The following is a 22,600-nucleotide window of genomic DNA, read 5'->3' as shown; positions in this document are numbered from 1 at the left end:
TCAGAGGCTCTGCACATCGTTGTGGTATAAACAGACCCCCTAAAACCCTGCAAGAGTTTTGTGTTTTCGCTCTAAAACCAATATTGTGCGTACACAGCCCAGTACCAACCTCATCCTGGGCCACGCCTCGTCTCATTACTCACCTTTTAACCAAAACCACAAATCACCACAGCTCATTACGACATCCTCCACCGGCAGGTCGCTGAGTCGTGTCAAAACCCGGCGCAGCTCTACTCCTCCCACCGATCATCATAAACCACCACAGACAGACGACACCGACTGCTCTGGTAACCGATCCGACTGCTAAGATACCCGGTTAGGTAACCCGACCGGCCTCCGCTGACCGACAACACACACACATCCTGCAGGGGGCTACAATGGCTTCACGGAACCCAAACTTCAAATGAAGACATTTTATTTGCTCTGCAGTTTCAGTGTCAACACACATTGACGCTTTTAGCAGTGAGATCTTCTCATGGATCAGCCGGGGGTGGGGGGTGAGGTTAGGGGTGAGGTGGGAGTCATGTGACAGCTGGGTCCACGCCATGCCTGCTGGGTTTGTTTTAGGATGATCCACGTGTTACAGACTATCCCTCCATCGGTCAACTTAAATAAATCCTTGGGGGGGCGTGGTGGTTCCCCTCCCCATATCAGATTCTCCTCCTTGTTCCCCGAAATAGCAGCCGCCACCGACATGACATCCTGAAAGCGGAGGCGGTAAAAGCAGGTGCTTTTAGTGAGGCGTGAGAACATGCCGCTAAATGTACGATAGAGAGAGAGACAGAGACAGAGAGAGAGAGACAGAGAGAGAGAGAGAGAGAGAGAGAGAGACAGAGACAGAGACAGAGAGAGAGAGAGAGAGAGAGAGAGAGAGAGAGAGGGGCCCATCCTTACGTAAAGCAGCACACACAGACTGACGGCTTCGTACCCAGAATAGATTTACAGCGGCGGCTGGGAGTCGTCTGGGCCGGAGCGAGACCCCGGAGAGGCGCTCATAACGAGCTTAAATAGCTTCTGCTTTATCTGTTTCTACACGCAGAGATCATCCCAGCACTTTGTGTGTGTATGTGTGTGTGTGTGTGTGTGTGTGTGTGTGTGTGTGTGTGTGTGTGTGTGTGTGTGTGTGTGTGTGTGTGTGTGTGTGTGTGTGTGTGTGTGTAGAGCATCTTCAGAAGTTTGTTTCGAAATACAAAAAAACTTCACGAGAAAAAGAGAATCTGCGGGTCGAACCCGGCCCGATGACGTTCTGGTAATGATCGCCACTGGAACAAGAGGAGAATTTAAACTGGGGATGCACTGATGCTACCTTCAGCTACTTGTCGAGACCGAGTACCGATAGAAGTACTTATCAAATGCCATAAAGTCTAGTCTGTACTCCACACATAAACGATATGCGTTACTGTGAACCTCCTCCTGCAGTCGCTATAGTATAGGAGTGTACAGCACCATAGCAGAGCGTAGCGTCTCTCTCCGCTCTACTCTAAGCTACTGCAGACTACTATACTATAGTTACTGTAGACCGAGCTGCTGGTGAGGAAAGGATCAGTCACTTTAATCATGTAGCATCTCTGGTGTGAGCTCTGAAACTCTTTAGCATGTAGCATCGCTGGTGTGTGAGCCTGAAACTCTTTAGCATGTAGCATCACTGGTGTGTGGGCTCTGAAACTCTTTAGCATGTAGCATCTCTGGTGTGAGCTCTGAAAGTCTTTAGCATGTAGCATCTCTGGTGTGTGAGCTCTGAAACTCTTCAGCATGTAGCATGTAGCATCGCTGGTGTGTAAGCTCTGAAAGTCTTTAGCATGTAGCATCGCTGGTGTGTGAGCTCTGAAAGTCTTTAGCATGTAGCATCGCTGGTGTGTGAGCTCTGAAAGTCTTTAGCATGTAGTATGTAGCACCGCTGGTGTGTGGGCTCTGAAACTCTTCAGCATGTAGCATGTAGCATCGCTGGTGTGTGAGCCTGAAACTCTTTAGCATGTAGCATCACTGGTGTTTGAGCCTGAAACTCTTTAGCATGTAGCATCGCTGGTGTGTGAGCCTGAAACTCTTTAGCATGTAGCATCAGTGGTGTTTGAGCCTGAAACTCTTTAGCATGTAGCATCACTGGTGTTTGAGCCTGAAACTCTTTAGCATGTAGCATCACTGGTGTTTGAGCCTGAAACTCTTTAGCATGTAGCATGTATCAGAACCTTCAAAAACACATTGTTTTTGCGTGCGCTAACGACACGAACCATCGCAACCTCGTCAGACACTCGCTGTGTGGAAATCTGAAGCGGCTTCAGCCTCGCTACTCGGTCAAGGGGGTGTGTGTGTGTGTCTGTGTGTGTGTGTGTGTGTGTGTGTCTGTGTGTGTGTGTGTGTGTGTGTAAATGTCAGCCTGTTAGCTTCAGCGAGATTAGTGCATCAGCTGGATAGCGAGCGACTGTTAACGTCACTTATCGGGACCATTGAGGCTCCAAATATACCAGAGTGGACCAGATCCCACTTCCCAGAGTCTCTCAGACGGTTCCTGAAGCAGTGAGTCACGGTCTTAACGCTTGTCCTCGTGTGTCCAAGGAGGAGGATCTCAAAGCCTGAGAACCGGGTCCACCGGACCCACCGAACCCGGTCTCGCCAACCTCGTCCAGGAACCAGGCTGAACTGACAGGATATCGAGCAAAATGTTCTTTAAAGACATAAAACCAACTCCTGATGTGACTCAACTGCTATCGAGTCAGAAACCCGTGAATGTTGGGTAACTTGGATGTTTAGTGGATCTCTACGAGGATAGGGACTCTTCACCACGGGGCCGAGCAGATCTGCACCTTCAAGAGCTTGGTTTGCACAGTGGGGGGGCGTCTGTCCAAGAAGAGCCAACGCAAATGTTCTCCTGATCAGATTAAGTTCAGCTCGAAAGAAAAGTGTCAAGTCATCAGATGTCAGTGGTTTCCAACCCGCGGTCCCCACTGGGGGAACGTCCCAGTTCTACTCCCATAAGTCTATCCGACGTCACTCTGTCGTCAGTGTGGGGTTATAAAAGTTCATCCTCCGTCAGAGGACTTGGGGTCTGGGACCGGGTTGGGGGAGCGGGTGCCAGAGGTCACGGGGCGAGTGGGGGAGGGGTGGGGGGGGGGGTCTTTGTCTGAACCGAGGCTGTCAAAGTTCAACTTGCACACAACAAAGAAAACCCGTAATAAAACGCTTCTTCCAATGCGACGCCGCCTCCTTTTGTCTGCTGGAGAAAGTGGGCGGGTCCACGACCAACCGGGTCTGAGACCATCGGAGACGAAGTGAAATCACCTCGTTTTTACTTTTCGACTCCAGAAAAGTTTCACGTTTACACGCTAACGGCAGAAGAGATGGTGTTAAAGCAGATTTCAGAAACTATATATATATATATATATATATATATGAATATTGGGGGTTCCCTTATTAACTCCCAACAACAGACAGAGACAAAGTGGTGGTGTACGCGGGGCCTGAGGGGCTCAGAGGGAAAACGTTCGGGAAAAACTCTTAAGATTAATCATAATCACGGTCATGACTCCACATGACGAGTTCAGACTGAACCATCAATTAAAAATGAGTCTTCAGCCTGAAATAAACTGCTTCCTGTTGCAGTTTTCACATTTTAAACTCAGAAACCAGCGTGTCACGGCCGCTGCAGCCTCGCTGGGAAACTTGTTGCGCCGCAGGAGATTTAAAAAGGATGTTGTGCAACCGCTGTCTGGTCTGTGGATCCTGCAGCTTAACTGCAATCACAACATCACAACCTGATCCAGACGCCCAGAACCAGAACAACCAACCACTCGATGCTCTTTACCTGCGGCTCACATGGAGACAATTCATTTTATTTGGGTGGAGTGGAACACAGCCGTGGTTTCAGGGCCTTTCTACAGAGAAACAACCGTTCCACAGGAGCAGGTAGAGGAGGGGAAGGAAGAGTCCCCTTCAGGTGGAAGGAAGGAAATCCTGCATCTACAGGGAGATCACGTCTGTCCCTCTGCAGGCCAAACCCCCCCAGGATGGACCAAACCCCACCAGAGCTGGACCAACAGAACAACCCCCCCCCCACCCAGGATGGACCAAACCCCCACCAGAGCTGGACCAACAGAACCCCCCCAGGATGGACCAAACCACCCCAGAGCTGGACCAACAGAACCCCCCCAGGATGGACCAAACCACCCCAGAGCTGGACCGATCAAACCCCCCCAGGAAAGATGGACCACCCCCTCCACCCCCAAGCTGGAGTTCCTTTGTCCCTGAGCTCCAGAGCAGCATCCATTCCAACAAGTGTTGAGAGACTGTGGGGGGCAGGAGAGCGGGGTATTCGGGGTTATGGGGCGGGGGGGTGGGGGGTGGGGGGTGCCTTCCTAAAGCCCCCGCACAGACCGCAGAGACCAACACAAAGGGGGCAGTTTAATCCATCCATAACAAAGAGCCACACCATCGAGGATTCCCAGGAGCGCGGGCCGGGCAGGGCGAGGGGAGGAGCGGGCAGAGCAGCCCTCAGTTACCCCCTCAGCCGGGACAGATCCACCAGGTGCTCCCTCACGTGGGGCGATTAATAGCCCCTCCGGGGTGATATTACACACCTCAGATGCCCCCCTGCTGCAGCGTGCACAGTGAGCGCCACAGAGAGAGCCGCAGACCGGCCTTACCTCCGAGACACGCTCCGGGGCTCCGGGGCTCCGGGCTCCGGGGGTCCGGGCTCCACCGCTCCGCTCCGGGCTGCGGGGCTCCGTAGGGGGCTCCGCTCCGGGCTCCGGCCGGCTCCGGTGCTCCTCCACACGGACAGACAGAGCAAGTTCTCCCGGCTCTCTCCGTGCTGCAGCCCGCTCAGTGTCCGCCGCAGAGCTCCAGTCAGCGGGGCTGAGCTCCAGCAGCACCCCGCCTTCCCTCTCCCTCTGTCCACACCGCACCGCACCGCAAAGTGTGCGGTCACACACCACTTCCGCTCAACTCTTTCAAAATAAAATATAAAAAGACGTTGGTTTCCCTTGTAAAAAAACAAACCGCTCAGCAATAATAATAATAATAATAATAATAATAATAATAATAATAATAATAATAATAATAATATTAATGTCAGACGCTCTCAAATGAAATAATAAATATTATATTTGGAATATTCAAAATAAATCAACAATATTGTACAAATTCACTAATTTTCAGTTTCTGCAAAAGCTGAATAAGGAAGAAGCTTTTTTGTAAAAGATCAATATTGATATCGGTAAATGGTTTTCAGCCATACCAGCAAACTGTATGTTATCAAACAATTTTTTTCCTTAGTAGTTGTAGTAGTTAGTGCCTTCCAGTCGTTGCATATGTACACTTATATCTGTGGATTACATCTGGATTTTTTTCTGATCCAGATTAAGATCCAGATTCAATCTTTTTACTTCGACACATAATAGACCAGCCTATTGAATCACATTGGAAATATATTGATTATGTTCATGATGTAATAAAAGTCTTTTGGATCCTGGATCCAGAATATGATGTGGATCTCCTGTGTATAATCTGCTAATCTGCCAAATCTGATCAGGTTCCGACAAGTTATCCTGTTAGGTGAATCACACATTAATGTGAACAGTCGTGTGTCATTAAATAAAAGCACAGGAGGAGAAATCAGATTTATTTAAATTCTAATGTGGTGAATTTTCTGGAATGTTTTATTGTGAAATGAAGGTTGATGCCTCGTGTTTCCGTCCAGCTTGATGCACTTTGCGCGCGCGCGCACACACACACACACACACTCACACACACACACACCTGGCTGATCAACATGAGTTCGGCAGACCCCTGATGGGTCTCCTTCAGTCTGACCCTGGAATAATAATAATAATAATAATAATAATAATAATAATAATAATAATAATAATAATAGTAATAATAATAATAATAATAATAATAATAATAATAATAATGTCACTCTCAGAAAATCTGATGATGATGAGTTCATAATGAGACAATGAGCCTGCAGTGATTGGCCGGATTTCTTTAATTCTGGAAAATCTCTGCCCCCACTCCTCCTCCTCCTCCTCCTCCTCCTCCTCCTCCTCCTCCTCGCAGGGAGTTTCACCATGCGAGCAGCCTCATGAATGATTTAGTGCTCGGATGATCTTCAGCTCGAGCTGCAGGAGCTCCCAAAGCCGCCTTGGGCCTGAAGGAGTCCCAGAATGAAAGCAGGAGATTTAAACAAACCAAACAGATGACTCAGAGAGCCCCCTGCTGGTGTGAGCGTGGAACTGACACATCGTGTGGACGTCGTCAATAATGAATAAAACATATTATTGCCCTGTTTGCGAGACGTTTCCACTGAAAATGCATAATTTCAGAAAAAGTTTGGTGTTTATATGCCAACGTTTTGAAAATGTCAGCAGAAATGCTGAAAACAATGTAGTTTTTATGTTGGGCCACTTGTGGGTGCCGTTTGTTTCTGAAATTAAAAGAAGAATAGGCGACAAACATTAACACGCATGTGCGTAACACCGTCTCCGCTGTCCACTCACGACTGAGTGTGTTTTCAAAAAGTTGCCCTTTCAGTGTCTCCAAGTATCGTTGTGGTGTAAACTGACCCAAAAGCACCATGAAGGTTTAAATGGAAAAACGTTGTGCAAACAGGGTTTATTTCCTACTGCGTAAAAACCTTCATCCTGCTGTTGTGTTACGATCTTTAAGAGTCAAAACGGATCTGAATCAGTTGATAAGGTCTCAGAGGGGGAATTAAAGTCACCAAATCAAGTTTTTCAAAGTAAATTTAATACATCTCATGCAGCGTACAGGAAATGGAAATTGCAAATTTCTCCACATGCGAGATAAATAAAGGGATATCTTATCTTAAACTACAAGACAAACATTCAGGGAGCTTTTAATTTGTTCCAAATCATTAAATACTACTGGAAGCTAGCGCTCAGACTCCAAGCCTGAGTCCTGAACCTCCCGTGGAGAACCACCGACATTAATACAGAAAGAAACTATTAAAACTATTAGAATATATAAACTCTTTCTCTGCAGATTTTTTGTAGATTTATTGTGTTGAAAATAGTTTTTGTGCAGATTTATTTTTTATTTAATTTTTTTTCATATTTATTGTTTTTCTGTCTTGAGGAGAGGATGCCTCCCGAATCAACTCATCATGTTGAAAGCGAGGTCAGATTCAGCAGGTTTATTTGAATTAAAATGGAAGTAAACAACTCAGCTACGAGATAACAGGCTAATGCGTACAATAAAAGAAGGGAAATTATAATTCTTCATGTCTTTAGGCTCTGAGGAGCCAAAACAATCCGACAGCTTGACCGGAAACTTCAGGAGGAATCTTTGGTTCAGTCAGTCTCAGTTGCAGTACATGATCGTAACAGAAGGTGGCAGCACGGCTGTATTTACATGATGTTCACCACGTCCTGCTCTTTGGCGTCTTTCGCGGGTCGTCAGCAAATACCAGGATGTCGCACCTGAATGAGAGACACAGACGCTGAAGTCGGGTACAAAGCTGTTGGTGTGAAACAGAAACCGTCTTCCCCTCTTGCCTGGTTAATGCTGGTTGTTATGGATGAGGTTGGAGCGGTTGACGCCGAGGCTGATGGGGGCGCCGGGGAGCTGGCCGGGTCGGATGGGTTTGACTGAGTACACACACACACACACACACACACACACACACACACACACACACACACACACACACACACACACACACACACACATTATTAGCAGCTAAGCTAAGCTACATTAAGCTAAGCTAAACTAAGTTGAGCTGAGCTAAGCTACATTAAGCTAACCTAAGGACAGTTGAGCAAAGTTAAACTAAGTTCACCTAAACTATACAAAGCTAAGCTAAACTAAGCTAATCTAATCTATGCTATGCTAATCTAAGGTATGCTATGCTAAGGTATGCTAAGCTACATTAAGCAAAGCTAGCCTAAGCTAAGCGACTTCTGGCTAAAAGGCCAAACTTTCAAACAGACCTCTAGTGAGATGAATATTAAATCAACATTGAGATGTGAAGCCAGTTGGAGATAGCGCTCTCTAGCTAGGACCAAAATCAACAAACCCACAAGATGAAGGCAACATGTGATCGGTCAGTGTGAGTTTAAGAAGTTGTAGGAATGTGGGTGTGGTCATGGAATGAATTTAGGGAAAAGCCAATCAAAAACTGAGGAAGAATATACATTATGTTTTGTTTTAATTAGCCACGATCTGTATACAATCTGTACACGATCAATATGTGTGGTTCAGGTGTCCGAATTTGTTCAAGTGTACAATGGCGTTCAGGTGTACGAACTCGTTCAAGTGTACGATGTTGTTCAGGTCTACGATGGAGTTCAGGTTTACAAACTTGTTCAGGTATATGATGTTGTTCAGGTGTACGATGTCGTTCAGGTGTACGATGTCGTTCAGGTGTACAATGGTATTCAGGTGTACAAACTTGTTTCGGTGTACGATGGCGTTTAGGTGTACGAACTTGTTCAAATGTATGAATTTGTTCAGGTGTACGATGGTGTTCAGGTGTATGATGTCATTCAGGTGTACAATGTCGTTCAGGTGTATGAACTCGTTCAGGTGTACGATGTGCGCTTTCTCCTACCGATCTGGGCCGAGCCCCTCCTGCCCATGTTCTTTGGCTTGATGGCGGTGTCCTTGATGCGCTCCATCTCCTGCTGGTAACGCTTGCGGTCGCGGGCGGCGTTCTCCTTGGCCTCCTTCAGGGCGGCCTCCAGAGCTTTGACCCGCTCGGCTGTTGCTCGAAGACGCTTCTCCAGTTTGGGGATCTCGCAGCGAAGGTCGGCGTTGTCCCGTACGAGCTGAAGGTTGCCGTCGCACATTGAACAAAGAGTGAGAAAACTTCCAGAGTGACGGGGGAATATTTCCTACGCAGTGGCGAGGCTTCACCTGCTTGTGGACTTTGGTCAGCTCCTCCAGGTTGCTCTCCAGGAAGCAGATCTTTCGCTTCTGGGCGGCGCTGCCGTCGGTCTCGTCTGAATCCAGCTTAGCATTCTGGACACACAGAAGAGCCGGAAACGTGAACTCAACTCAAGAAAACCGCCACCTTCCAACGACCATAGTCTACTTATAGCAGACGCTCTCCCCATATTCATGAACATTTCATGAAGTGGAGCGGCGGGTGCAGGAAGTCTGGATTCCAGATAAACCTCTGTGACATCAGACGGAGCTGCAGGACGGTGGAACAGGTCTTACCTTCTTGACTCTGGTGGACAAGTCCTGGACGAAGAGCCTCCTCAGGTTGTGGAGCGTCTGCAGCTCGCGGGCCTGAAAGGAAAGTCGGAGAACAGCTCAGAGGACGACGGGATTCTAAAAGTATCTCAGTGGCAGGAAAGTGGAATCGCAAGTGGAACCGGATTTAGGCAGCAAATGTGATCTGAGCATCGAGACTTTTAAGATGGCCTTAGAAGATACATGGAGCTTCCCCTCTTGGACCTGCTGCACTGTGGGACAAGTTAGTATCAGTACTGACCACAGTCTCCTCCAGTCCCTTCAGGTCCTGCCTGGCCTGTTCCCGCCGGTCCTGCAGGGCCCTGCAGCGAGAAAACAGAGCGAGTCAGAACAGGAAGTGACATCAGACCGGCTGTGGCTGAGTGTGGAAGCTTTACGTGAGCTCCTGCAGCTGCCGGCTCTTCTCCTGGTCGGCGGCCTTCAGCTTCTCGTGGTCCAGTCGCAGAGTCTCCTGCTCCAGGGTGATGGTCTGGTTCAGGCTGGGGAACACAGGAACAGGGTCAGGGACGAGGACCAGGTCAGGGTCAGGGACGAGGACCAGGTCAGGGTCAGGACGAGGACCGGGGTCAGGACTCGGTGACTTACTCCTGCAGCTCGGTGATGACCTTCTCCTTGTTGTCCAGCTCGTCTCTCAGGCTGCTGATCTGCTTGTGGTGAGCTTCTCGGTGGGACATGATCTGTTTCTCCACAGCTTCCTGGGAACCGAACCAGAACCGACAGTCGCACAACAGACTACACTGCAACGCCCCGTTTACACAACCATTCAGGTGGAAACAGACGCAGCCGAAGCCTTGAAACCGTGGTCATCTGGTTGTGCAGGTTTCTTCCTGTTGACGTTACTTTGTCCTTTCCTGTCCTCCTCTACCTGCTCCAGGGGAATTCCTGTTGCTCTGTCCTGAATTGACTGTGTTTTATTTGATGCAAAAGAAGTGAAGAATTTCTACCTTGACTTCATTGGCGGACTGGATCTCGTTTTCCTTCTCCATGGTGTTCACTTTTTCTGTGTGGAGGAAAAACAGTAAAACATGTTTCTTTTTCTTGTTTTTTAATGAAAAGCCTCTCATTTCTCCACCACGTCGTCCAGCACGTCACCCTGAGGCCGATTTTGGACGTTTGAAGCTGGATTTCCTGAATCTTTCGTTCCAATACATTCTTCCTCTGACAGTTAACGGCTGTTGAGAACCAGATATTAAAAGACACACTGATTTCATGATTCCTAAACATTTTACATTTCACTGATGTTTCGAAGCAGATCTGACCACGTCAGCAGCTTTCCCGTCACACCAACAACAACTACAGTGATGAACATCTACACTATTGCCAGAGGTCATTCCTGATTGGACGGTTCCTCGGCGCTCACCCTGAGCTTGGATCCTGACGATCTCCTCGTTGAGCGAGTCCACCACCTCCTCCAGCTGCCTCTTCTTCTGCTCGGTGTTCTGCACGCTCTCCGTCAGAGACTTCACCTTCGCTTCAAACTGAACCACCACAAGTCATTTTAGTCACGTTACACAAGACTTGATGGTTTATAATGCTTTGTTGGTTCATGATGACTTGAAACTAAAATGTTATAGAAAATCGATCGATCGACAGACAGACAGACAGACAGACAGACAGACAGACAGACAGACAGACAGACAGACAGACAGATAGATAGATAGATAGATCATTCTATTTGTCATGCACCATGCATTTAAAATTCATAGAAATGACTCTAATTTAATTGTTGTGCACATTACATCTAAAATGTCAATAAACAATTATTGGGAAAAAATGAAAACGAACGAACGAATAAAAAGATAAATAAATAACATGTATAAATATGTAATATAAATGAAAATTCATCCAAGAAGTCTTTTTTTAAATGAGCTTCCATCTTCCTGGTGAAGCGTTGATGTGCTCCGTTACAGTTTGGCTCTGTGAGGGTGAGGGTGAGAGGGTGAGGGTGAGGGGGTGATGTGAGGGTGAGGGTGAGGGTGAGGGTGAGGAGGTGAAGGTGAAGTGAGGGTGAGGGTGAGGGTGAGAGGGTGATGTGAGGGTGAGGGTGAGAGGGTGATGTGAGGGTGAGGAGGTGAAGGTGAAGTGAGGGTGAGGGTGAGGGTGAGAGGGTGATGTGAGGGTGAGGGTGAGGGTGAGAGGGTGATGTGAGGGTGAGGGTGATGTGATGGTGTAGTGAGGATGATGCGATAGTGGTGTGAGGGTGAAGTGAGGGTGAAGTGAGGGTGAGGCTGCGAGGGTGAAATCTGTGCTGCTTTGGCGCCTGCAGTCATCCGTCACCCGGCCACGTCACCATTTGATTTATTTACAGGACTGGAGTTGGTTGCTAACCGCCACGTCCGTCACCATGGCGACAGCACGGTGCGGCGGTTACCTGGGAGATGCGGAGCTGGCAGGCGGTCAGCTCGCGCTCGGTGTCGTCCAGCTTCTGGCTGTTCTCAGCCTGCGTGCTCTCCAGCCCTCTGCTGCGCTTCACCAGCGTCTTCACCTCCGACTTCATCTTGCTGATGTAGAGGCGAGCCATGGTGAACTCCTCGTCCATCAGCCCGCTGCTCTCCTGCAGCTGGGAGGACAGGAAACGCTCTGGTGACAACTGGAGGACCAGGCCGCTGGTCGCTGTGACATGCGGCGCCATCGACAGGAGGGACGCGCCAGAACTGCTAAAGCGGTATCGGTGCTTCTCTAATCAACACTGGCTCAGCTCTTATTTTGAAAAACGTCTGCAGAAGCTGAGACTGGGCACCAGAAGCCGCTACCTTGATGTCGTTGCTTCCCACAGCGATTCCGATCTCGGCCAGGTCTTTGAGCAGAGAGGACATCATCTCAGTGACCCTCTTCTTCTGGTGGTTGGTCATCTCCTTCAGCTTCTGCAGCTCGGAGTCGATGGAGGCCAAGGAGCTCTGACGGTGGACGACAACAAACGAGACGAGGTGACGATCCAAACCGTGGCTTTGGAGACAGTCTGCTCTTCCTCTGACGCTCGCTCACAGATTTCTCGTTGAGCTCCTCGCTGAGGGCCTCGAACTGCCTGGTCTTCTCCTCCACCTCGTGGCTCTTCTGGTCGTAGTTGACGGCCAGCTCCTCCAGGGCCTGCAGCACCTCCTTCACCTCCTCCTTGGAGGCCTCGTTCTCCGACAGCAGCCGGTTCAGCTCCTTCTGCAGGGTGTCGTGGTCGCGGCGGGACGAGCCGAGGAGCTGCCGGAGACCAAGACAGAGAAGTTCAGCCTGATGTGGTTGCTGGGGCGAAGGTGTTGGACCACCTGGGGAGGTCCTGAGGACGGTTAGAGGGAGAACTGGGCGGGGGGGGGGTCAAAGGTCACAGCTTCACCTCCTCCTGGTCCAACATCTGCTGCTTGAGCTGCTCCACCATCTGAGACTGCTGGTTGATCTCTTCATCCTGGAGGAAGAGGAGAAGCAACAAGCATTGATTCCCAGCAACGGAAGAGAAGCTGCTGCCACCTGCTGGCCACAGGTCACATTACACACATGAAAACTTTCAGCGTTCGATCAAACCTCATCAGTTGGACACTGATGGTTTTTACGTTGTTGATTGACTGATTATTTTCTAATAATGTCACAATACTGACCATTTTAAATGTAATAAAGCCAAATCACTTTAAAGAAGAGATTATTTAAAAAATAGAACCATCATTTAGAGAGAATGCTGCAGAGTTTCCTCAATAAAAGAGACTAACTGACGACCAATTAACTAATTTTGATCAGCAAACTGCACAAAAAACATTAAAATGTCAAAATATTTGTATTTTGTTCTTGGAAAAATTATGTTTTTGAATTCTTAACACAGAAATAATGAGAAGAATTATGTCATTATGACATTGATTCCACAGTATTTATTGGTCGGTTGGTTGAGTGACGGATCGATTGATTGGTTGATTAGTTGGTTGGTTAAGAAGGAACCATAAAACAAGTCCAGCAGCGTCGAAACGTTAATATGTGTGCTGAGTTGGAAGAAACGCCTCGAATCTATTTTAAAGACGACATGTTGAACAAGACAATGGACACACTGGATGTCACAGAGACCTCGACCTCCCAGTTGTTAACCTGAGAGAAAATGGAATGACGGTGAGCGGCAGAGCTGCGGTCACCTTGTCGTCCAGCTCCTTGTAGAGCTTGGTCATCTCCTCGCCGTACTTCTCTTTGTCCACCTCGGTGAGGGTGACGCCCGGCAGGCTGCTCAGCTCCGGTTTGGGCGCCGGCTTGTCGTTGGGCGCGCTGTCCAGGGCCTGAACCTCCGCTTTGGCCTTCTCCTTGTCAACCTGCTCCTCCACCGGCACTTGCTCTCCTGCAGGGGGCAGCAAAGAGACGATCAGGCGTTCGGGTGTTGCGCGGCCATGACGGCGCAGTTTCCAGAGAACTGATATTCTTGACGGAGGCTAGAGGGGAAACAAAGGCTTCTTTCTTCAGTCAAGTTAAAAATAGGAGCCAGTGTGACTCGGTGAACGCCGACCCAGATGACCTGGAGCACCACTGAGAAGAATCCGGTGATTGTCAGGGCGAAAGTCCTGGAGCCGGCCTGAACGGACCGGAGCTGCTCTGCTCACCGTTCCTCCAGCGGTTCAGCTCCGTCTCCAGCACCGTCACCGTGTTCCTCAGCGTCTTGTTCTTCTCCTTCTCCTTCTCCCACTTCTTCTTCCACTGCTCAGCCGTCAGCTCCACGTTCAGCGTCACGTTGTTCTTCACGCTCTTCGCCCTGGCCAGGAACAAACGGAACAAGCGTGTTTTAAAGGTGAACGGCGGCCGAATCAACCGACAGGACGCTCTATCTGGCCGCGTCCAAACGGTGACGGTCGCGGTCGTTGCAGAGGGAACAAGGTTGTGTTGGTTGTTTACCGATTCTGTCAACTGGAGCCATGATAATCCCAATGTGTTGCTCCAACAGTCGACATATTTCAGTGTTTCCAGAGCAGAGAAACTTCTCCTCTCTCTCAAACCTCTTGGTACCTTTACTGGCCCAGTAACAGCAAACACTGATTAATGTCTTGTGAAATACGAACAAAGCAGCTTCACATATGAGAAGAGAGCACAAAGAATCCAGAAAAACTTTCCCAAGGCACCGGGAACTTTTCCTATCAGCTAGAAAGTACAAGCAGAAATGGGTAAAACAGCTAAAATTGCTAAATGGTTACAACAGGTAAAATGATTAAACAGGTAAAATTGTCTGAACTTGCTTAAAACAGCTTAGCCTGGCTCAGTTAGTAAAACAACTAAAATTGCCAAAAGGCCGAAACAGCTCGGCTGAAATGTGTGAATTGATAAAAGTAGTAAAACTTCTAAAAGGGTAAAACAAACTGCTTAAACTGCTAAATGGATCAAATGGGTTGTTAGTAATGATTGGGGTTTTAAATCTCCATCAAAGGGGCGTGTTGAGTTTACAGTTAAAGTGAACGAGAACTGATATGGAACAATATGTTCAAGTTAACTGAGTGTGTGCGTGTGTGTGTGTGTGTGTGTGTGTGTGTGTGTGTGTGTGTGTGTGTGTGTGTGTGTGTGTGTGTGTGTGTGTGTGTGTGTGTGTGTGTGTGTGTGTGTGTGTACCGTTGGCCGAACAGCAGAGTGGACCTGGTCTCAGCGTCGTTGTAGGCAGACGGCGAGCAACAGATCACCATGGTGGTGCGACAGTTTCCCCCCAGTGAGTCCTGCAGGATCCTGGTCATCTTACTGTCTCTGTAGGGGACATAGGTCTGGAGCACAGGGAGAACATGGCGTCTCTGTCAGTCTCTGTAGGGGACATAGGTCTGGAGCACAGGGAGAACACGGAGAACCCGATGGGCTAAATCTTCAGCTCTTCTCCAACAAAGTGAACATATAGAAACACTGACTACACCATCGTCTGCATACATGGAGACACTGACGCTGTGGCTCGGTTGGCGGAGTGGAAGGTTGCAGGTTTGATTCCCTACCTGTCTACATTGCGACGTGCCCTTGAGCAAGACACTGAACAGGAATTTGATTTGAATCATCATCACGATTAAAGTTTGCTCACCGAACCCTCTGCCAGAGCCGAGATGACGTTTCCCAGAGCCGACAGAGACTTGTTGATCATCTTGGCCTCGTCCAGCACCGTCCCCTCAGCGCCGGTTTTACCCACCTGGAGACGAACGGCGGAGAAACAACATCGGATCGTCTCGTTACCGGAGATCGTTCTTAGTTTAGCCATGTTAGCGTCTCATACGGGTCCCTGGTTCTGCATCTCAGGCCTTCGCTGGTGTTACTGCATCATGACAGCTCGTGTTTGTCGTCTGACTGTTGTGTTGTGTTTGCCATCCGACCATTGTGTTGTTTGCCGTCTGACTGTTCTGTTGTGTCTGCCGTCTGACTATTGTGTTGGTTGTTGTCCAACTGTTGTGTTGTTTGTCATCTGACTGTTGTGTTGTTTGTTGTCCAACTGTGTCGTGTTTGTCGTCTGTTTTGTTGTTATTGTCATCTGACTGTTGCATTTTGTTTGTCGTCTGATTGTTGCAGTGCTAATCCGATTGTTGTCGTGTTTGTCGTCTGTTTTGTTGTTATTGTCATCTGACTGTTGCATTTTGTTTGTCGTCTGGTTGTTGTGTTTGTCGTCTGATTGTTGTGTTGTTCCGCGTCGGAGCAGGAATAGGAAGTGGTACTTTTTCGCTCCCCGCCAGATCGACGAGGTAAAGCTTCCCGCTGAGCTTCTGCTCCGTCTGGCTGTTCTCCTGCTTGATGTTGATGAGGAAGATGCTGTGACTCCTGGAGCTGTGCTCGTTCATGTCTGCACACAGAGAAGACGTTTTAAAAACGACATTCAACCGTCTTTTACCCTGAAACTTTCCGGGAGCCCCCTGGGCGAGGACTGGGTCCACTGTGCAAACCGCTGAGTCAGCGTCTCCAGATAACATCGAGTGAAGCGAGACGATTTGCGACGCGGCTAATTTGAACAAGACCATCGTAAACAGAACTTACAGAGTCTTCAAACATAAACAACAAAGGTTCCAGGATTTATCACAGGAATCGGTGAAGGAATCGAATATTTTTCTACCTGGATACAAGCTAATGCTAACGATGCTGCTAGTCCTCTGGGACTATAAACCTGCTTGAGGTGTGACTGAACAGCAGCGTGTGAAACATGATTTTCCGTCGGTTGCTCGTTGGTTCCGTGTTCTCGCCTCGATCTCTGCGGCGGCAGTCAGGCGACCCGGCGAGGTCGGGAACATGTGAGGAGGCTGAAGGAGCTCAGTGTGACGACTCACTGGTGAACGCCACGTGTCGGTTGTTTTTGCCCTCGTCGATGGCGTCCATGACCTCCTCGGGACTGCACACGAAGCGCTCGGTACACCCCTGAGGACACACACACACACACACACACACACACACACACACACACACACACACACACACACACACAAAGAGGTTCCTGTATCAGACTGTGTGTGAACTGTTCCATCAGACTGATTTTTCAAGCGTCGCTCCGACAAACCGTAGACTTCCTGTGACGGTTCTCACCTTGACGTACGGCACCCTGTTCTTGTCCTCGTGCACGGAGAGGTTTGTCTTTGACACTGAGGAGGAAAAGCAAATGAAACACCCGGCAGTCCGTTTTGATAAAAAGGAGAATGTTCGTTCATACCGTCCAACAAGTCCTTGATCTTTTCCAGATAGATTTCAAAATAAGACACCTGCGAAGCAGAGGCGAGCCGTGAGTCTCTGAATGCTGGGCCGTGTGCGTGCGCACTGCGTGTTCACGTACTTTGATGTGGAACTCGGAGTTCTCGTCCATGGAGTAGATGTAGTTGAAGATGTCCTGGACGATGCGAGGGATGATTCCCATCATGTCGGCGTCGTGGAGCTTCCCCTTGGAGAGGAAACGCAGCGTGAGACCAGAGCGTCACAGCGAGCTTCACGCTCCACATGGCGAAGTTTACCTCCATCGTGTGCGTCTTCCCCGAGGACGTCTGGCCGTAGGTGAAGATGGTCCCGTTGTATCCGTCCAGGACATCTGAACACATCGGAACAAAAACTCACGTCGACACGCGATACCGGCACGCTATCCAACAGGAAGCTGAATCTGTACTGTCTGTGAGACGTTAGCTTAGCTGTTAGCACCGTGTGAGTGTCTATAGCAGGAAGATGCTCTAAAGTATAAATGTAACTGTAATGAACCGACGTCTAGAAAACTCAGGGATACACATGACGGGTTAGCTAATGTCAAAGGAGGCTATAAGCTAATGCTAATGTGTCGTGAATTTCACTGATGGAAGGATTCTATGAGATTACTCAAAAATAAAGCAACCTTTTTGCATAATTTATTTACGTTGATCAAGAAAGATTGTTCTTTGTTTTAAGTAATTTCCAAGCAAACGGAATTAAATTTTGTCTTAGTAAATTTTCCTTCTATCACACTGAGGGATTATGGGTGATGTAGTATTTGGTGAAATACCGAATGAAACGCAGTGAAGATAACAAGGATCGTTTTTTTGTTCTGTGGATGAATTTGAAAAGACTGCCTTATTCCCGGGTTGATGAAGCACCGTTCCTCCGGTTAACAGGAGCTTAGTGAAATAGTTGCTGATGCTAATCTTTGATTAACGTCATGTCGAGAAACATTAAAGCTCTTCATGGTCGCGTACGTCCGCTCAGTATCTGCTGCAGACGTCAGTCTCCATGTATGCAGACGACGGTGGAGTGAACATAAATATTCACTTTAGATTAGAACCACGGGAGCTGAGGCTCCATGTTCTACCTGTGCTTCATGATCTCCATGTTCTCCATGTGCTTCATGTTCTCCATGTTCTCCCTGTGCTCCATGTTCGACCTGTGCTTCATGATCTCCATGTTCTCCCTGTGCTCCATGTTCTCCCTGTGCTTCATGATCTCCATGTTCTCCATGTTCTACCTGTGCTTCATGATCTCCATGTTCTCCCTGTGCTTCATGTTCGACCTGTGCTTCATGATCTCCATGTTCTCCTTGTGCTTCATGTTCTCCCTGTGCTCCATGTTCTCTCTGTGCTCCATGTTCTCCCTGTGCTTCATGTTCTACCTGTGCTTCATGTTCTCCATGTTCTCCTTGTGCTTCATGTTCTCCCTGTGCTTCATGAGCTCCATGTTCGCTCTGTGCTCCATGTTCTACCTGTGCTTCATGTTCTCTATGTTCTCCCTGTGCTTCATGTTCTCTATGTTCTCCCTGTGCTCCATGTTCTCTCTGTGCTCCATGTTCTCTCTGTGCTCCATGTTCTCCCTGTGCTTCATGTTCTCTATGTTCTCCCTGTGCTTCATGTTCTCTATGTTCTCCCTGTGCTCCATGTTCTCTCTGTGCTTCATGTTCTCCCTGTGCTTCATGAGCTCCATGTTCTCCCTGTGCTCCATGTTCTCACTGTGCTTCATGTTCTCCGTGTGCTCCATGTTCTCCCTGTGCTTCATGAGCTCCATGTTCTCCCTGTGCTCCATGTTCTCACTGTGCTTCATGTTCTCCGTGTGCTCCATGTTCTCAATGTTCTCCCTGTTCTCCGCCCTTCAGCTGAGCTCACCTCTGACGATCTTCTGAGCCACGTCATTGTAGAACTGCACCTGAGTGGTGGTGGACTGGAAGACCCGGTCGAAGGAGTACGGTTTCCCCTGAGAGGAGAGTCAACACACTTGTTAAAGAGATTGTTAATCTCATTGTGGTTCTCCTGACTAAATAAAGGCTAATGAATACATACATACATACATACATACATACATACATACATACATACATACATACATACATACATACATACATACATACATACATACATACATACATACATACATACATACATGAATGAATGAATCAATAAATAACACAGGAAGTGAACCTCCAGTCCACCAGGCAGGAGAGACGTTCTAGACCCTACACACCATGTCTCAAGTGAAAACACATCCTTTAAGGACAGAAACTTTTCAAAAAACCCGGATTGTCCACAATCTGAGTCTCATCCCAGTTTTCTGTTTTCTGCTCAGATGATTTCCGCAGTTTGTCTCCGGCTGGAAACAGAAATGGGAGCAAACTGATGAAAGGAATCTTTTAACGCCTCTGAGCCTCGGGGAATCAGCAGATCTTTCTTTTTTTACATTTCACAGCTGAAACAGTTTGAACCAGGAAGCAGCTCCTCACTGATCCTCACATTATGCAACCTACTTTTATTTTAGGAGCTCGACCCTCTCACACTGTTCTATACACCTTTTTACTCATTCCCCCGTTTACATGACAGCGTTTCAGGTGATAACATTGCTTCAGCTTTTTCGTTGCAGAAAAGCTTTTACACTGCAACATTTTGAAAACAATGTAGTTTGCATGTTGGGCCACTAGTTGGTGCTGCTGTTACCTTCACCAAGGAAAGCTGCCCGAGAAGGTTATGCCTTCTTCTGCATGTATTTATTTATTAATTTTTTGGTTTGTATGTAGGCATTTTACCAACCTTTCCCAAAACTTCTCACCCGAATTGCATGAAATCTTCAGGGATGATTTGTCATCATCCAAGGACCAATCCATTAGATTTTGGGACGTTAACGGTAAAACTGTTTCCAAATAAACCCCCAAAAACTGAAAAGAAAGTTCCATATAAAGCGGATGAGAGAGGCACCTCATGGAACTCAAAGGACATCAGCGTCTGTTGCCATGGAGACGCTCCCTGCTCAGTGATGTAGCTACCTGACAGGCTAGTTAGCGTCGATATGAGTTAACGGCTATCATACTAGCGATGCTAACTCGGTTCCACAAATTAATATGGTGGTCTGCACTCTACAGAGTGTAGCTCTACTTTGTTTCTGTCATCACATCATCGCATCATCAGATCATCTGATGATCTGATCATCAGATCATCAGATCATCAGATCATCAGATCATCTGATCATCAGATCATCACATCCAGTTAAACCCTGAAAGAAATCACCCCGGGTATGTGCAGCACTATTTTCACAAATAAACTCTGAACTTATGAATCTAAATTCACTATTTAATGTTTGGCTTTAATTCCCTGGATGTGTTTGTATTGAATAGAGAATCCTTCCATATAATCTCTGTATTTGTACGTAAATGAGTATTTTTGCACTTTTATTTTTAATGTATTGTACAGATTAGTTTTTTATCTTGTTTGTTTGCTGTATTTCATTCAGATATAATTTTTTCTAGATAGAAAATAGTTTCGGTAACAATACATGTTTATTTGGTATTTAAGATGAATTCTACGTCCTCTAACTGAACTGTTTGTTCTAGATTCTAGAAGGTTCCAGTTAAGAAAGAGCTCAGTGTGTCTGCTGTTGGTTTGTTTGTCTTCATGTGAGCTGATCACACATCTTGTTAGGTTCTCTGCTGTTATCCAACCGATTCCAAGGGCGTCTGTGTTTGTTCTGCTGGAGATCAGCTGAGAATCAGCACACATTTCTACAAAATATCACATTTAAACCCACTGATCACTACTGATTGATCACTACTGAGTGATCACTACAGCCACCGGTCAGCAAAAACACCTCTCCTGTACTGCATCAGAGGAAAACTAAACGTCAACAAGAGCAAAGGTCTTTCAATAAAACATGAAGTGTTCAGACAGCAGAGGCATGAGAAAAAATTTAATCATCCAAATACATCGATGTGGCCAATTAGACCCTGAAAGAGCATCGACTGCAATAGTTTAGTTCAAGTTGATGACAGTTGAGGCGGAGTTCCGTTCACTTCCAGGAGAAATCTGTGCGTAAAAGCGCACGGCTCGGCACCGTGGCGCAGAATGCGTTTCGGTCTCCAGACTAGAGGAAACTGTAAGAAAAACTCCACAGGTCTCTGACTGACTCACCGTCATCAGCACGCAGTCCTCCCCCCGGAACTTAGGGACGTATTCGTCTCCTCGCGCCACTTCCGAGCTGTTGAGCGGCCGGAAGCGACACACCACCTTGATGGAGGTCTCCGCCGCGTCCGCCATGTCTGAGAGGATGGAGAGATCAAACCTGGAGGAGAGGAGACGGCAACTGAGAGAGGAGGAGGACGAGGACGAGGAAGACGAGAGGAGGGAGGGAGGGAGGAGGAGAGGAAGAAGAGAAGAGGATTTGGAAGAGGAGAGGGAGGATGAGAGGAAGAGGAGGGAGGAGGAGAGGAAGAGAGGAAAAGGAGAAGGAGAGGAAGGAGGAGGAGAGGAAGAGAGGAAAAGGAGAAGGAGAGGAAGGAGGAGGAGAGGAGTGAGGACGAAGAGGGAGAGGAGAGGAGGAGGAGGAGAGGAGAGGAAAAGGAAAAGGAGAGGAGAGAGAGGAAGAGGAGAAGGAGAGGAAGAGAGGAAAAGGAGAAGGAGAGGAAGGAGGAGGAGAGGAGTGAGGACGAAGTGGGAGAGAAGAGGAGGAGGAGGAGAGGAGAGGAAAAGGAAAAGGAGAGGAGAGAGAGGAAGAGGAGAAGGAGGAGAGGAAGAGGAGAAGAGGGAGGAGGAGGAGAGATCAGACCTGCAAGAGAGGAGACAGCAACTGAGGAAGGAGAGGAGGAGGAGAGGAGAAGAAGAGGATAAGGAGAGGAGGGGGGAGGAGAGGGAGAGGAGGAGGAAGTTTGCTGGAACAGCCAACAGATAGAAGTTGATTCACTCCTTGAACTTTTTCATTCTTTGTATCAAATTTAAACGTTTTGTGTCTCATTGAAACTTTTCATGATTCTGACTGCTGGTACTGGTACTGGTACTGGTATCAGTATTGGTAACGGTGCATCACAGTCTGAAGCAGCTTGACGGAGGAGGAGATGACGGAGGAGGAGATGAGTCCAGGCTTCAGGTGAATCCTGCAACTGTTGACACGTCACACACCTGGAGGGAGGACGAGCAGAGGAAGGACTGCCAGTAGGTGGAGCTAGAGGTGGAGGGCATGATGTTGCTAATGGTAACAGGAAGAAGAAATCCTCAGAAGAGTGCGTGGAGTTATTTGAGACTTGACATGTGGAGAATCCAAGTGAAGACCTGAGAGCAGTTTGACTCAGTGCAGTATTCAGAGCAGCCAGCAGGGGGCAGCACGTGCTTTCATATCCAGCTGTCACGGTGATAAACAGAGAAACAAGGTTCAGGAGGCTGCAGCCAACCTTCTAAACTTTCTATGAATGATTTTATTTTGATCAGAGGAAGTTGGTCTTCACTTGGGGAAGATAGACTTCTTCAAGGGGGACATTTACAAAAGTGTCTCAATTTTCTTTTTTTGCCATCATAAAAGTTCAAAATATAAGAAGACACAATAACTTGTTTGGAAGGACAGAAAAAAAACATTTCTCTGGAGAAATCCCTTCAGTTTGATGTTTGTTGACCAGAAAACTGATTTTCTCTCCTCAGGGACTCAAACCACGAGAGGAGAAACCTCTCAGCAGGACATTCAGGTTTTTGTGTCTCATCGAACTCAGTAAAATCTCTTTAGCATGTAGCACGGCTCAGAGTTAAAC

General features: G+C 47.8%; 2 protein-coding genes across 2 annotated transcripts in view; both read right to left on the bottom strand.

Annotated features, from left to right (window-relative positions):
- LOC308125951 (rho GTPase-activating protein 12-like) overlaps positions 1-4,755 on the bottom strand; it is a 55,177-nt gene extending 50,422 nt beyond the window's left edge. Inside the window, exon 1 of the mRNA XM_080489999.1 lies at positions 4,638-4,755. The gene's annotated coding sequence lies outside the window, so the exon portion shown is untranslated. The remainder of the gene's footprint in view (positions 1-4,637) is intronic.
- A 1,965-nt stretch (positions 4,756-6,720) lies between these two features.
- On the bottom strand, positions 6,721-21,325 carry LOC308125562 (kinesin-1 heavy chain-like). The gene is made up of 26 exons (XM_080489422.1): positions 20,997-21,325; positions 18,711-18,798; positions 17,109-17,182; positions 16,934-17,038; positions 16,814-16,862; positions 16,690-16,745; positions 16,437-16,524; positions 15,834-15,958; positions 15,212-15,316; positions 14,764-14,909; positions 13,770-13,918; positions 13,314-13,510; positions 12,536-12,604; positions 12,196-12,402; positions 11,964-12,107; positions 11,582-11,770; positions 10,571-10,688; positions 10,155-10,210; positions 9,796-9,905; positions 9,588-9,689; positions 9,452-9,512; positions 9,175-9,246; positions 8,869-8,973; positions 8,564-8,780; positions 7,509-7,601; positions 6,721-7,433 (listed from the first exon to the last, which is right to left on the bottom strand). Exons 1-25 carry the CDS (start codon positions 21,120-21,122, stop codon positions 7,513-7,515), a joined length of 2,847 nt encoding a protein of 948 aa, XP_080345548.1. The 5' UTR covers positions 21,123-21,325; the 3' UTR covers positions 6,721-7,433; positions 7,509-7,512.
- Positions 21,326-22,600: the final 1,275 nt, after the last annotated feature.

The sequence above is a fragment of the Lipophrys pholis genome (assembly GCF_963383615.2).
Source record: "Lipophrys pholis genome assembly, chromosome: 20".
Classification (NCBI taxonomy): Eukaryota; Metazoa; Chordata; class Actinopteri; order Blenniiformes; family Blenniidae; genus Lipophrys; species Lipophrys pholis.
Note: the sequence above shows the minus strand (reverse complement) of the source record. Positions and strands in the feature narration are given on the sequence as shown.

What these genes read in the sequence shown, in the direction of transcription:
- LOC308125562 (XM_080489422.1), bottom strand. Translation starts at nt 21,122, where the DNA reads ATGGCGGACGCGGCGGAGACCTCCATCAAGGTGGTGTGTCGCTTCCGG. An exon ending in AGGACTGCGTGCTGATGACG is followed by an intron (nt 18,799 to 20,996) that starts GTGAGTCAGTCA and finishes CTCTCCTCTCAG; the next exon opens with GGGAAACCGTACTCCTTCGA. An exon ending in CGGCAGCTGCAGGAGCTCAC is followed by an intron (nt 9,513 to 9,587) that starts GTAAAGCTTCCA and finishes TTCTCGCTGCAG; the next exon opens with GGCCCTGCAGGACCGGCGGG.